A 16,677-nucleotide genomic window follows, 5' to 3' on the forward strand; every position below is an offset into this window, starting at 1 on the left:
TCCGAAATGTGGGGCTGGATTGGGTTGAAAGCTGACGAGAAGTCAACAAAAAGCAGCCTGGCATGATTCCTACTACCTTCCAAGTGCTTGTAAGTGAGGTGAAGTAAGGTAGCAGTAGCATCTTGGACACCCCTTTTAGCTCTATAAGCAAACTGAAGAGGGTTTAACAGGCACTCAGATTGTGAGAGTAGCTCTTCTTTGACTAGTTTTTCTAGTTGTTTCATCACCACTGAGGTTAAGGCCACTAGCTGAAAGTCATTCAGAGAAGAGTGGCAGCTTGTTTTAGCAATGGGCACCACTATGGACTTCTTCAATAGGACTGACACTCTCTGCTGGACAAGAGACATTAAAAATATCATAAAAAATGGGGTCTGAAAGCAATAAGTCACTTAGCAGCTTTAGATGTGGTTTTAGAGTGCTGTTGTTGTGTAGTCTGATGGTTTGGAGCTCGTTAAATGATGGTGGTGTGGTTCTAGAGTGACTTTTGTTTGTTTCAGAACAGACCCAGACTCTTTGGCTTCACCTTCATGTTAAATCATCAGTAGCTGTGTTGTGAGATTCATTTTCAGGGACAAAAGACCAATTTGTTTTATCGTGTTGTGTTGTTTTTGCATTTTTGTGGTTCCGTTTAGAGACAGGATGAAGAAACATCTGCCTGCTTCAGACCCTGGATGATCTAAACCAGTAGAAGTGAATCCTTCCTCTGTTGATATATTAGAGTTAAGCAGCTAATCAGGCAGAAATCTGGAATTACACAGAAAAGATCCAATTTTTTCAGGTCATTAGTAGTGAAACTTTGAAACCAAGTGACTCATTATTACTCAACAATGACTCAACAGAATTCACAGGCCAAGTACTGAGTCATGTTAACTGAATCTGCAGGTTCAAGGACGGCCAGGACTCTCCATGAGCTGCAACGCCAAATTCAAACTAGAAAAATACGGCATGTCAGCCTAATGGAAGTCAGCCTGAGATCACATTTCTGTGGAAGTACCTGAACCCTCGGTCCAAACGTGTCATCCAGCACATTAGATGAGGAAATCGGGTTAAATTAAGAACAAGAGCTGGAGTATGGATTAGTAACGAGAAGTCATGAAGACGAGCGAAACATTTAAGAAGGAAAAAGACTAAAAACTACATGAAGACAGACAAGAGTCTGAGCTGCTTTCATTTATGAACCTCTCACTGTTCAGGAGAAAAACTAGGTTTCATGTGGATTTCTGTTAACATGTATGTTGGATTTTATACAGTAAAAAATATCATTTAAAAAAATGCACTTAATAGGAGTGAAATAATTAAACAGAAACAGGATAAGAACTCTCAACATGTTGAATAATTACAGGATACAAGAAAAGCTCTCATAATCGGTGTTTTATGTAGTAGAATGTTAGGATTATTTTGTGGGCACATCAAGCATTAAAACTAGTTTAAATACTGGCTTTATTTATTTAACTCCAGATACACTCGGAGTTTCTGCTGCCATGTGCAGTAAGGAGTCAGTTACCTGTTTGATAGAATCATTTTTCTATTTCTGACCATTTCCTAAAAATAAATGTCCATTATAATTGATATGAAATGTTTTTTTTTTGTCTCAGTTCTTTATCATTTTGGCTGTGATGATGTCCTTCTGGTGAAACCAAAGACTCCCCTATGAATATGCATACAGTTTATAATAGAAACATATTTGTCTTCTATGAACATTAGCCTCTTCTTCTATCCCTGACCAGCAGATACTGACAGTCTTCTCCTTATTTTCCTGATGAACAGATACTGATAGTCTTCTCATTCACCTCCAGGTGCATTCATCATCTGCTGGACCCCCGGCCTGGTCATCCTCCTCCTCGACGTCTTCTGCGCCCACTGCAACGTCCTCACCTACGAGAAGTTCTTCCTGCTTCTCGCTGAGTTCAACTCGGCCATGAACCCCATCATCTACTCCTACCGCGACAAGGAGATGAGCGCCACCTTCAGGCAGATCCTGTGCTGCCAGCGTCAGGAGAACGTCAACGGGACGGCGGCGGAGGGATCCGACCGCTCAGCGTCTTCCATCAACCACACGGTGCTGAGCGGCAGCGGCATGCACCACCACCACCACCACCACAACGAACACTCGGTGGTGTAGATGGACACAGGTGGAGGTCCTGGAGATGAATCCATCTTCCTGAAGAGGTTGTTCTCTGAAGGAGACTAGGAGAAGGTGAATGGAGGTTTGTAAGAATCAGAGGGACATCATTCGGATTAAATTTGAGGATGGAGGTATTAGATGGAGCTGAAGATGAACAGGATCAATGAAGATCAAGAAAGATGGAAAGACTTGATCTGTCTGGCAACCAGTAGAGGAGTCTGATCTTCCAGGAATCTGATAGGCTGTTAGTATTTCTGTTTAGTTGTTTATTATTTTCTATTTGTGTTAAATGTGTTGCTACGGGCGACGATGACATGAACTATTTAAAAGTAATCTGTGAAACGAAGGTGATGCCAGTATAACCCTCGTCTTTCTCCAGGCTTCTCTAACCTTCTGACCTGTAGATCCCATCAGATGTCCTCATGCTAGTGTCCTCTGGACAGACAGCAGGACGCTACTGTCCACATTTCATTCAGTTATTTAAGTCTGATCCCAGATTTAGAACACTATAGCTTCCTCTTCACTTACATTTAGTGGAAAAGACTTCAAATCTGTGGATATTCAAAAAAAAAATGATAAAAATGTGTGACTGAATATTATTTCCTGTAGCTTTAAGTTTTAAAATGAGCCTTTTGGAGGCCTTATTGGATGAAGTTCCAGAGTTTTATATCCTCAAAAGGTTTCATCCAAAGTGAAAAATCCATTAATTATCCAACCAATGCTTCTAAATATAGAAATATCTGCATTTGCTCTGCAAACTACCAAAAACCTCCAGTACTGTTCTACCATTCTACATTTAACACAGTGTTTAAGAAGCCCTTAATTACCAGTGACCGTCCAGACGAGAACTTTACTCTACTGACTATCTTCACTGATTAAAAGGCTTTGGTGAATCCCCTCCAATGGTTTCTTGCTTTCATCCAACTTAAATATTCGAAGGGTCCAAGATTAGCAATAAGCCCTGAGTTGTTTGTTCCCTCTGAGGAGTTAAAGACGAGTAGTTTCAGGATCCAAACAGAAGTAGGATCGGGCTGAAGGTCAGATCTAAGGAGAGTTCATGGATTTACTCTCGCTGTGTCCAGAGGAGGTGAATGTGAAATTAGAACCAGTGTTAATATTTAGTTGTCTTCTGGGACTTTGACATTAAAACTACACATCTGACAAGAAAACAAGAAGAGGAATATTCTCCAGAAAGGTGGTGGCTCCTCTAGATCAACTATTCCATCTTCTCAGTCTGAACATGAAGATAAAATGGATCTTGATGAATGCCATGAAGGATTTCTCAACAAAATCCTCCAGTATGTCTTCTAGCAGCTGTCCAGAGCTGACCTGGGGACAGTTATGTGTAACTACAGTATGCCTCTGGGTCAGTTTAATCAAAAGAAGAACTAGAATGAGTCGTTTGAACTTTATTACAGTTTAGTAATAATCAGACGTCTAGATGACCATGGTGACAACTAGATCAGGAGCTACGGAGGCCTGGCAGTGCTTTAGCATGCTGCTAGCATGGCTCATCCCACAACATAACCTTACCCAACAGCATGTTGTGCAAAAATGATGTCAGAGTTCATCCAAAGCAGCACTCAGATGTACTTTAAGAGAGAAACTACGTCCATTTCAGAAGATGCTGAGTTTCTCTTCTTTCAGGGAGCCGTAAACTAAAGCAGCACAACCTTAAATGTGGCTTTTAAACACTCCAGGGTGTCTGCATCCTTCTATATGTCAGACATTAACTGACATGGACACAGTTTGTTGTTACAGTGTTATTGGTGATATGAAGTACTACAGATGTCCACTGAGAATATGTTTTAATAATGATGTTTACCGCGACATAGCAGGAAGTATTTCTGATAGTTCTTATTCACTGACGTATTATAGTATACGCCGATGATACTACGCTCTCAGTTGGGTGATTTCGTGAGATGTGATCCAGAACCAAGCTGATCCGATGTTGAATGGTGTCACATGTTTGCCTTCTGCCATTAACCAGAGATGTTTTGGTGCCAGCTGAGCATCAGCGTGGTGATGCGATGATGTACATCCTTAAAAACTGTCAGCTGAATGTTTTGTCATGACTCGAATCAAAACACTTTTTGGCCAAAATACATATTCCTGGTTCCAAGCAGCTGACAGCCACCAGAAACACAGCCAGATATTGTTCAGGAAGCCAGATGTTTGTCAGGAGTTTAAGCTGCAGTATGAACATGAAGTCAGCTGTTATTTCCAATGTTTTATCCAGTTTATAAAGCAACACGAGTTGTTTTATCCAGAAGAAGATCACAGCGCCTCCTCCACACCAATCACTCTGCTTTACTCTGTTTTCTGAAGAACTGTGGTCGAGGCTAACTAATAGACCACTGATTTATTTACTGTTTTGGTGCTTTTTAAAAACTTTACATTGTAAAAACAAACAAAAAAAAACCCCAGAGAAAATCTAAAATTTTAAAGAAAGAATCTGCCTTAAAATTCTTCATCTGATAACAGGATCTCAGAGTGTCATCACCAACTCCGGCCTCCTTATTAGACCATATCTTTATGAAGTATTGATTCAGGTTATTATAGCAAACAAACTGAATATTTCTGCCTTTGTGTGTCTCTGTTTACCAGTGTGTCCCTCTTTGTATTCTGTTGTAAGTACCTGTGTACAGTCTGTATATATAAAATATATTATTCAAGTTAATCACCAAAGGGATTTTAACTGTTATACTCTGTCCAGATGTACTGTAGGATTGTGTTTATGGTTGTTTTTTTTAATTAATGTCATTTGTATTGTGACCCTAATTAATGAATTACCTGTAGACACTATTACACCTATTAACACACATGTGAGCTGAACTAAATCTGTGTGAGTGCAGTGCCTTCCAGTAACTTAACACCAGACTGAACAGCAGCTTTCGCTGTTTTTATTTTCAAGTTTGAAGCTTGTTTCCCCACCAAGAGTACTCTAAAAAACAATGCTGCACCTCAACAACAGAACACAAAACACAACAATTTGTGTTAATTCTGTTAGTGTTCAGATAACTTCTAAAGAAATTACGTTCAAACAGTTTGTGCAATTATTTTTTTCCTCTAGAATCAGTAACTTTTAATTAGAATGTATTTATTTATTGGTTGCAGAAACACGGTGATTATTCATGACAATTACGTCATTCCAAATAGTAATTTATAGTGTTATGAACTTAATTACTAAAACTATGAATGCTAGTGACAAACATTTTAAAAATCAGGTCACTCCAATAAGATTTTCCTCAGTAGTGTTTTATTTCTTCATACAAGAAATGAATTCACTCAACATCAGTTTTGTTAATGTTTAGCAAATTATCTTCATATATTTTGTACAACTCTAGAAAGCAAAAACAACAAACACTAAATCTGAATTTAAATTTTAAATTGATGCAATTATTATTAGATCAGCTCTACCTAGCTGAAGTGTAAAAACATTTATCTAAATCAATAAATTAGAGGGTTTTTTTTATCTTGCATTCATGCATTTAAGCAGTAAATTGGTTCTCTGAGTGACTTTTTAGAGTTTATCCATCACTGCAGCACTATTTAAACCACCAGAGATCAGCAGAAACTCCATTTCAGACAGTGTTGAGTTGCTTTTTGAGCTTGTGTGTCACTAACTCAGTTGTCTTCTAACTGCGTTAAAGCAGAACAAACATCAGTGTTAGATATCTCACCACTAAACACCATCAACCTTCGCTTTCTGTAAATCCAGAACTGTCCTGTTTCCCACAGATGACAGAGGCCATTTTTATCACGATATCTCCTCAGATTAGAACATCCTGGCCGCCCTGATCACCTCTTATTTAGTCTCAACGGTGCTCCAGTGTTTAATGTGGCCTTCAGCTGCAGTTCAGGACTGATTTAACCTAAAGCTGTGGGACTACATCTGCACTGTTGGGTTTAAGACTGACTGTTGTTTTTCCAAAGTGAAGCTTTAAAATGTTTTTTTTTAAATGGAAAACCACAGATTTATCGAACCTTATACCAGTAGTTTTTAGAAAATGGCACAGAAATAAATGTGATTCCAAACTATCTATCCTTTAGAGGCCGATATCAATGGATGTCCAGCCAGAGTCAGCGCTGATATTCCAGCAACAATAAAAAAAACATCAGAAAAGTCTGAAATCATGTGTGTGTTTTCTGTTTGTTTCATTCTGCAGAGCCAGACAGTTCTTATATCTCTAACCCTGAGACCATTAAGCAGAAGATCTTCAACTAAACCCACGACTAAACCTGAATCACTGGAACTACTAAAAATGCGCAGAAAAGATTCTTTATGGACATTTTAAAAGTGTTTTAATACAGTCTACACAATGTCCAAGGACAGTGGGATAGATGTTAGGGGTGTTCAGACTCTCCAGGTCAACCCTTAGCTCCACGTCTGGGTTTGCTTCAGTAGATTCAGTGTTTAGTCTCGCAGGTCGTTCCTTCCTCTTATCTGCCGGTGTTTCTGTTTCTATGACATCAGCAGAGCTACAGACCCAATAATCTCTGAACCTTGAGCCCGTTCACACTTTCTGGATGCCCTTGACTGTCAGCAGATGGCCTGGTTTGACCTCGGGTTTATTTTCATGAGAAGAACACGTTTCCTTTCTGTCCGGTTGGACTGTTTTCAGGGCTGTGCAGGTTTAGAGGTGGGAAAACGCTGAATAAATTAAATCCTAACGCTTAATATGGTCTCTGGTGAGGCAGTCGCTCTGAACTTGGCTCACATGAGAACATTTTCCAGAGAAGGTCGGTTTGTATAAGTTTTTGCCATTAAAACAGGAATGCAGGCGTCTAGCAGCTGGTGTTGATGAGGAATTTATCAGCATAGCATGAAAATCACACCAGGATGAGTTCTCTACTGTTGGAAAGACTTTAGAATTGCAGTTGGTGCTGAATTATAGTTAGTGGTTTGATTTAACATAAAGAGCAGTTTGTGGAGGGATCATGGGAAAAACTCAACTTAAAGCTGCACAAATGTAACTTTTTTCATAGAAATATAAAGTGAAAGGTGTAAACCGACCGACGCTGCATGAAAGGCTGCACTGGTGGATGTTTAATGCAGCTGTAAGGACGGTCAGGAGGACGGTCAGATGGAGAGAAGGATGGTCAAAGGGACAGTCAGATGGACAGAAGGACGGTCAGGAGGACGGTCAGATGGAGAGAAGGATGGTCAAAGAGACGGTCAGATGGACAGAAGGATGGTCAGGAGGACGGTCAGATGGACAGAAGGATGGTCAAAGGGACAGTCAGAGGGACAGAAGGATGGTCAGGAGGATGGTCAGAAGGACGATCAGATGGACAGAAAGATGGTCAGAAGGATGATCAGATGGACAGAAGGACAGTCAGAAGGACATTCAGATGGACAGAAGGACAGTCAGAAGGACGGTCAGAAGGACGGTCAGATGGACAGAAAGATGGTCAGGAGGACGGTCAGGACGACGGTCAGGAGGATGGTCAGATGGACAGAAGGACAGTCAGAAGGATGGTCAGAAGGACAGTCAGATGGACAGAAAGATGGTCAGGAGGACGGTCAGGACGACGGTCAGGAGGATGGTCAGATGGACAGAAGGACAGTCAGAAGGATGGTCAGAAGGACAGTCAGATGGACAGAAAGATGGTCAGAAGGACGATCAGATGGACAGAAGGACGGTCAGAAGGACGGTCAGATGGACAGAAAGATGGTCAGGAGGACGGTCAGGACGACGGTCAGGAGGATGGTCAGATGGACAGAAGGACAGTCAGAAGGACGGTCAGAAGGACAGTCAGATGGACAGAAAGATGGTCAGAAGGACGATCAGATGGACAGAAGGACGGTCAGAAGGACGGTCAGATGGACAGAAGGATGGTCAGGAGGATGGTCAGGACGACAGTCAGGAGGACGGCCAGATGGAGAGAAGGACGGTCAAAAGGACGGTCAGAAGGATGGTCAGATGGACAGAAGGACAGTCAGAAGGATGGTCAGATGGACAGAAGGACAGTTAGAAGGACGGTCAGATGGACAGAAGGACGGTCAGGAGGACGGTCAGATGGACAGAAGGACGGTCAGGAGGACGGTCAGAAGGACGGTCAGATGGACAGAAGGACGGTCAGGACCACGATGTGACATGGATTAAGCAGCGGTCCTTCCAAATGTTTTTATAGGAAAGAATGCTCAGTGTGTGCGCGTGTGCGCTTGCGTGTGCTTGTGTGCTTGTGCGTGTGTCTGTGTGCCTGTGCACGTGTGTGGCCGTGTGCGGGCGTGTGTGTGTGCGCTTGTGCGTGTGTCTGTGTGCCTGTGCGTGGCCATGTGCGCGCGCGCGTGTGTGTGTGTGTGTGTGTGTGTGTGCTCTCTGCTGTGTTTACTGTTTCACAGCTTTCCCTGCAGTTGACTGATATATGTCTCCTTACATCCTGTTGCTCCCTAAATGGACCAATCAGAGCTGAGCAGCCACACAGGAAGTGAGGAGTGGTGTCACATCTCCATCACAATATCAACACCAACAGTTTGGTGGTTTCCATCACGGTTCGCTGACTGACAGATACGTCCCGGCGGTTAAACGATAATGATCTGAATGAATCCAGCTACATGTGATGGATGGAAACAGGAAGTTAAAAGCTGCTCAGAGAATCCCATCTTTCTCAGAAACTCAATTTCTGTGCTGCAAAGACACAAAGTGACCCAGCAGAGATAAAACAGGAAGCGATTCTTAGCTGTAATAATAAGCTGCAGTTTGGCAGGAAGGTTCCATTCAGATAAAGCTGCTGTTTGGAGAAGGGATGATGGACGGATCGACTGTGAATGAGGGAAACTTCCCAGCAGGCTTTGCAGCGCATTGTAATGAAAAAACATTTGAAAGGCAGAGCAAACAGAGAACATTAGAAGGAACCTACTGCAGATAAGAAAGGAAACAGTGGAGATGGAAAATGAGCAAAGAGAGGACAGATGGAACAACTAGAGGGAAGACTGAAGAGACTGAAAGGAACAAAATGCAAGATCAACGGAAAAAAAAGCAATGCTTGTCTTTATAATCAATACAGATATCTGCACAGCCTTCCTAATGACATTTCACTGTGTTTCACATCTATTTCAGGCCAAATCTCAGACTAGAATCAATTTGTTTGACATGTGAATAAACGTAAAACCTGCAGGGGAGGAAACTAACATGTTATTAGCTGGTGCCGAGGTTGAACAATTTCCAACTTTACTCATTTAAAGGGCATTTTTAAGGTAATTTTAATCAACATCACATGACAACATCCAAATATATGCAAAGAAACAAGCAGAAGTGAAATGCTGCTATATGTGCACTGTGTTCATGGTTCTACCTACCTACAGATACTGCAGTCAGCTCAGGAGTTTAGAAAATTCAAACTCAAACAAGGGACTATCAAAACCTGCATTTAAACAATTATTATTGTTAGTACATTACTGGTATCTAAAAATAAAAAGTGTCACATTGACATTGATGTGAAAAATAAAAAGCCGATAGAGAGGTGTCAGAAGTTGCAGTTCTTTAAATGGCCACTGGAGGCTGACTCCTTCAGTGAGTCAGCCTCCATAGACCTCCATGTTAAAATGCCTACATTTACAGCAGAAATAAACACGTGTACAGCCTGCTATGAAAATGGTTTGGGTTTCTCAAGCTAATTTTCCTTTTTAGAGCAACTGTATAAAAAAACAACAAAGAAATACAAAAAGGTACAACATAAGATGGCAAACATCTACAACTGCACAAGCTATGAAATACAATTTTAAAAAGAGCCTAGAAGAAATCAGCTCAAATAAAAGAAATGTCATGAATTCATAAAGGAAATATATAGATATATTTATATATAACTGTTTTGATGGCCCTCCACCTGGATAGGTGTGTTCCTGTCTTTCTGGAGCTGAGGGTCGTCAGCTGATGAGCATCACCTGGGATCACGTTACTCAGCTCCATATAATCTTCCTCAGTCCTCCTCCAGCTCTCTGACAGGAGCTTCAGCCACACATTTCTGGGTTTTCTGTTTGCACCTTTTGGATTGTTTGGTTACAGTAAAATTGTTTTTAGTCACCACACTGATTGTCTCTCTGTTCAAGTCCAGCCGTAACTCTGTGCAGATACACGTTCTTCAATTTCAAATCAGATAAAACCATATTAACTGATCAAAATTATTACAAAACAAACAGAAAAGGAATATCGCGCTGGACTGAGATGAATAACAGACTAATTTACAGCACCAGGATCAACATAACCAGTGATTAATACACTAAAGCAGGACTAGTTTAAAAAATATACCAGAGGAAATATTGATAGTAATTAAAAATATATAGCAAATAAAAAATAACAAGCACAAAAATGTAATTCAGTCTTCCACAGGTTGTAATTTTAGTTGAATCATTTAAAGCTATTTAAACTGAATTAAGGTTTAAAGTTATGATTGAGAGAGACAGAGGTTTGCTTGGATCATCCCCAGGATCCACTCACTTCAAATATCTGCTCATTTTTAAGAGTTGGGAGGAGGCAGGTACTACAGAGATGGTAATGGATACCACACAGTCTTTATATTAAACCTGTAGTTTTATTCAACCTCAGTGACCTCACTGAAGGCTTGTCCATCTTTATATTCAGTCGATGCTTAGGATTGGATTTAAAACCAAACTCTGTAGTATTGCTCACACCCATTAGACATCCAGAAAGATCTGAAAAATGCATCTGTGGCCATTCTAGGAGCTTCAGTAGAAAGCAAATGGACTTCTCTTTTAGGTTTTGAAGGACATTTCCTCTCCCATCCAAGAGGATTCTTAAGTTCTAACATCTTATGTCTCCAAGAATCCCAAAGAGAAGCCCAGTTCCACAGACATCTGAGCTGATTGTGTCCCATCCTGAATTAAATCTGGGAACAAAGATTAACCATAATTGATCAGAAAACATCAGGAAAGAGCAGCCAGAAACACAGGAGTAAATGTGGTCCGGATATCCAAACGAGTAGGAGGTGAAAAGTGGAGGAGGTGGGGGAGAGACTCTGAGTTTAGATGAAGAAGAGAGATGACCAATCCAAGGTCTAAACAGTTTACACTGGGCATCCCTCTGCAAACACACAGCAGACATCCTCCATAAAACCTGAATACACACACTCCTACACACACAGCATGTTGACAACGGTATACAAACCAGCACAAATAAATGACACACATCACAGCATGTTCTCAGTGAGACACACACAAATCCACAGTCAAAAATGAACTTTATTTTTCTCTGCATCCCGTCTGATCCCCCTGGTGGAAACGGATATCACAGCAGCCTCATGGTGAAATACGATGGAACATATTAGGATTCACCCTCCTGTTGTCTTCATTTATGGGCACCAAAAAAATATTGTTTCCTTGTCTGAAAAAATCCAAAAATTCAGCAAAAAATTCTCCAAATTTCTGAAAATTTGCAAAACCTTCAGGAAGAAAATTCCAATAATTCCTTCAAAGTTTCCCTTAAAAATTTTATTTAAAAAAAAATCCCCTAAATTTGGCAAGAAAATTCTTGTAAATATTTTCAAAAAATTAGTAAAAATCTTCCAAAAAATCTTAAAAATATCTGAAGTGATTCCATATATATCAGTAAAACTTCTGATGTTTTCTTTAAGAACATTCACATAAAAATCTACCAAAATCCAACAAATTTCGCTGGATTTTTTAATGAATGTTCTTAAAGAAACATTTTTTTTAGACATTTCTTTTTTCCACCAAAAAATGTAAAAAAAAAATCCCAAAAATGTTGAAAATGTGGAAATTTTACTGTGGAAATATATATTTTTTTCCCACATTTTCAAACCTTAAAATGGGTCATTTTGACCCACAGGACGATACGAGGGTTAAATAAACAGAGAGTAAAGGAAATGTTCTCCTTTCTCTCTGTGTAATCTCCCTCATTGAAACCAGTAAATTAATGCTCCTTCATATGTGTCTTCTATGTCTGCTCAGGCTCCTCTGTTTGGTTAAAAGTGGCTTTGAAATAACACTGAGGAAGTTGTGTTTTACGTGTCATTTGCTGTGGGTTTGACTTCTAGATTCCTGCTATAAAGCCAGAGCAGCCTCCCATTTATTCTCAATGAGCTGCAGCAGGTCCCGTATAAAGAGAAAGAAGATTTATAGGTCTGAGTGTTCTGATGTTTTCCTCATATTTGGAGCATTTTGTAATTTTCTCTCAGGACAAAATGTCCACTTTTACACAAGAAATCCCCAAATCTACCCGGAGACGGGGATGAGATTTATGGAGAGTTTTCCTGTTGTACTCTCCCTGTGCCTCCAGCATCTCCAGAATAAACCACGATTCATAATCAGGAGCAGCGTTACATCCCGAAAGCATCATGAAAAACAAAGAAAAGGCATTGGCAGACCCAATAGCATCAATTCCTGTTCTCAGATATATTCTTCTCATCGTGGCCGTTCCTTTTCATGTAATAGCTGTAATATTGAGACACATTTCCTCCAACCAGCTGTTGGTTTCCATGGTTTTATGGAATCAGAAGACTCTAGATGTTGTTCAGGATTTCTGTGGAACTTTACAGACATTCATGTTTTCTTTAATGATGTACTGATGTTTTATCTGGTGCCAGAATGATGCTAATATTTCTAGTTTTTTAGTGAAATAAGTCTTTTACATTGGATGGTGATGCTGCTTAGTGATAATTATTAGCATGATAACTGCTCATTAACAACATTTTAGAGCACCTCATGCAAAAACAAAATGACACATTTTCATTCCCAGATCTGAAATATAAATGTGTTGAATAATTCAGTTTATTTGCAAGCAATACAAAGAAATATCATAATTAATGCCAAGTAGGTCTGGCAAAAAACAGCATCATTGTTTATGGAACATAATAAAATATAACATCACACCAGATACAAATAAAACATTAAAACTTCTGATGAGGACTTTTCCTTTTCTCCTGGTTGCTGTAAAGTGTTAATGCTGAACTAATGATGATGTGTTGATGCTGAACCCACGCTGACCCAGGTTTTAATTTAACATACATGAAATGAAAAGTTTGATGGATTTCTTCAGTTTCTATCTTTGTGAAAAACTCATTAATGATTTAGTCCCTCACAGGGAGGATATATTTGCTCTTTCTTCTCTCACTAAGAGCCTATTTTAAGGCCCAGGAATGGATCCAGATAATGAAGCTCTGCATAATTTTAATTAAACTAAATGTGTGTCTGACTTATGAACACTAATGACAAGAATTCATCTGGAAATAAACCAGTATAACCTGTGCCTGCTGTCATTTACTTTTATGTCAAACAAGAATCAACAACAAAGAAAAACATCAAGAAAAATACAAGAAGAATGCCCCAAAATGGAATAGCAGTTTGTCTATAAAACAGTCGGTATAAAGTGATTGTGTGCCACTGTGGAATCAGCTCCAGTAGATGTGATCTGAGTTTAGTGCGATACAAGAACTGACTACCTTTACCTGACCTTATTACAGGAATAAACTTCAACATCCTGCATCTCTGGGACCAGTTGCAGCATGGTCATAGTCTAACTAGTCACACACCAAACCTGCTTTAAGGTTCATATTAACCCTGGTGTCGTCCTGCAGGTCAAAACTGACCCGTTTTAAAGTTGAAAATGTGGGGGAAAAAATTATTTTCACAGTGAAACTTTTGATGTCCACATTTTCAACATTTTTGGGAAATCTTTGAACATTTTTTGGTGGAAAAAAGAAATGTTAAAAATGTTTCTTAAGAACATTCACAAAAAAATCAACCAAAATCCAGCAAATTTCTAAGCTCTACACCTGCTGTACTCAACAGAATGGATTCCCTGGAAACATCTTTCTTTTCCCCAGAATGCAGCAGAAGTTAGAAGGTCAATACTTTACACAGATGATGCCTGACACCTTTACAGAGTGGAGCTTTTATCCAGCGGTCCAAATGTGGCAGGACCACTTGGAGCAGTAGCACAAGCTGACTGCCTTCAAAAAGGATGACAGATATAGTTTTTACAGCTTATAGGTGCAGACTTTCTGACTGCAGCTCGTACATCTGCATGGTTTACGTCTTCCAGAGTGAAGGGTTCAGGCTCTGGGTTGAGTTTTAGAGGCTGTTCATTCATATGTTTAACATCTCTCCTAATTAAAGAACACCAGTGTGACGATAAATGGTTAGAAACTGAAGTCCTGAATTACTGAAAGAGGACATACTAGTGAAACAAGCAGGTAAAGGTTACTTTTAAACCGACAACTCAATTATGAAAGTATGGTTTTAATTTGCTGACGTGTTTCGACTGCATCTGCAGTCTTCCTCAAAGCATCATCCGACGTGTGATGACGTGTCCTTTTTATCACCCTATTGAGTTGTCAGTTAAAAGTAACGCTATTTTCACGTAAGAAACGACAAAATGAACATAATCCAACTAGGTAAAGGTTCAGACTGAGTCACCTGAAGAAGAGGACTATCTTGTAACTTGTTCTTGGTGTGTTTGGGCTCAGTCTCAGAGTTCTTTAAAGGGTTTCCAGGAACCAAATCACAACCCACTGCTTTTATTTTCTCCACAGGAACAAACATGTCTGTTAAAGTCAGCAGTCAGCCTCAGGTTCAGTGTTCATGCTGAGTCTGTTCTGGTGCATTCGCTCCAGTATCCGATGGATGCTGCTGAAGCTGGGCCGGTCTGATGGGAGTGTGCTCCAGCAAAGCCTCATCAGGTTGTACAGCTCCAGAGGACAGTTCTCAGGATTGGACAGGATGTGACCGTCCCTCACGTAGTAGATAACCTCCTCATGACCCATACCGTAGTACGGCTGCATGCCATGGGAGAAGATCTCCCACAGCACCACGCCGTAGGCCCAGACGTCCGACTCTGTGGTGTAGCGGTTGTAGAAGATGGACTCTGGGGGCATCCAGCGGATGGGGATGGCATCGTTCTCGTTGGCTTTGTAGTAATCGGCTGAGTAGATGTTCCTGGAGAGGCCGAAGTCTGCAATCTTCACCACCATCTCCTCCCCCACCAAGCAGTTCCGCGTGGCGAGGTCACGGTGGACGAACTTCCGCTCTGACAGGTAGGCCATTCCTGCAGCGATCTGCTTAGAGATGGACAGCTGCTCCGAACAGGACAGAGGTCCCGCCTCCCCGTCCGAGGAGAAGCTCCGACCCGACAGACTGGCTCTGCTCAGGGTTCGAACCGACTGGGTGGGAGACCGGCGACGCAGGAACTCATTCAGGTCACCGTGGGCCATGTACTCAAACATCAGACACATGGGTTTACCCACCGCACACACACCTGAGGAGACAGAACACACTCAGCCTTATTCATGACTTTGGTGCTGGTTACAGACGTAGGGTTAGGGTTAGGGATGTTAGGGTTAGTAGGGTTACGGGTTAGGGTTTGTCTGTGATTCCACCACTGAGGTTTGAGAGAACAAACTCCAACGCTGAATCATGTAAACACATTGGTGACTTCACTAAAACCCCGTATTTCTACTCCTACAGGATCACAGAATGAGTTCATTCACTGTTTGAGGTAAATAAACGTCCAGCGAGACACAAACACCGATGGAAGCATGCGTGACGTGTTTTTGCTCACTAATAACAACTCCTACATTTACAACCCGCCATGTAAACATGCTGGACTTCTGAGCACAGCTGGTGTTTTTGGAGGAAATGCAGCAAATAAAGAGAATTTCTACACCTGGAACTGAACTCAGCTTGAGGCTGGATATCTTCTCAGATCTCAGGTGCGACTGGGAGACTCAGAAATAACGTTCTCCGTGTATCTGGAAGCTTAAAAACTAAACACGTCACGGAATTTACATTAAATGTGGTCGATATATAACCTTTGTTATACAGAAAACAAGTTGAGCTGCAGAACAGAAATCATTTCACCATAAACAGCTTGGAACACTGATGGAGTGTTTGGGTTTGACAGCAGATTGGCAGAGCTGACGGATCCGTTCTACTTTATTTACTACTTATTTACTTTGCCTCTACGAACACTGGCTGTCTGCCTGTTTATTTATGCATTCCTGTAGATGAATTAACGTGCACACTGTTCAGACTGTGCACGGCCCTCCTAGATCTGTCATTCACAGCTCTTTACAGCTCCGTGGAAGAAAAAATATTCATAAATCTCCAGATTTGCCAAAAAGAACAGAAATTCTCCACTGGAAACAAGCAGCAGTTTCAGTTTCTCTCTTTGATTCAGTGACTTGTTCCGAGGTTGTTGCTCCATACTGACTGGAATAATAATAACATAATAATAATAATAATAATAATAATAATAATAATAATAATAATAATAATAATAATAATAATAATAATAATAATAATAATAATAATATTGAGTCATGCTGGCTGGAGTCATTATAATAATAATACTAATAATAATGATACTAATACTACTACTACTACTACTAATAATAATAATAATACTGAGTCATGCTGGCTGGAGTCATCATTCTGACTGATAGAACATCATCGCTTCTGTTTTGGTGACACATCAGAAGCTGGTTGAGCCGCCGGTCGGCCTGGTGGTTTTAAATGCTTTTAAACTTTGTTCGAGTGCAAAGAAACATCTTGTGGAGTCCCAAAGCCCTCA

General features: G+C 40.5%; 2 protein-coding genes across 2 annotated transcripts in view; one reads left to right on the forward strand and one right to left on the reverse strand.

Annotated features, from left to right (window-relative positions):
• Nucleotides 1-6,259, forward strand: part of lpar1 (lysophosphatidic acid receptor 1) — a 40,534-nt gene extending 34,275 nt beyond the window's left edge. Inside the window, exon 3 of the mRNA XM_023289849.3 lies at nucleotides 1,797-6,259. Within this exon, the coding sequence (XP_023145617.1) occupies nucleotides 1,797-2,122 (326 nt within the window). The 3' untranslated portion in view covers nucleotides 2,123-6,259. The remainder of the gene's footprint in view (nucleotides 1-1,796) is intronic.
• A 5,053-nt stretch (nucleotides 6,260-11,312) lies between these two features.
• The window catches only part of musk (muscle, skeletal, receptor tyrosine kinase), a 49,051-nt gene continuing 43,686 nt past the window's right edge, over nucleotides 11,313-16,677 (reverse strand). The window contains 2 exon segments of the mRNA XM_023289846.3: nucleotides 11,313-14,665; nucleotides 14,668-15,363. Coding sequence (XP_023145614.2) covers nucleotides 14,466-14,665; nucleotides 14,668-15,363 — 896 coding nt within the window. The 3' untranslated portion in view covers nucleotides 11,313-14,465.

Source organism: Amphiprion ocellaris, chromosome 17 (assembly GCF_022539595.1).
Source record: "Amphiprion ocellaris isolate individual 3 ecotype Okinawa chromosome 17, ASM2253959v1, whole genome shotgun sequence".
Lineage (NCBI taxonomy): Eukaryota > Metazoa > Chordata > Actinopteri > Pomacentridae > Amphiprion > Amphiprion ocellaris.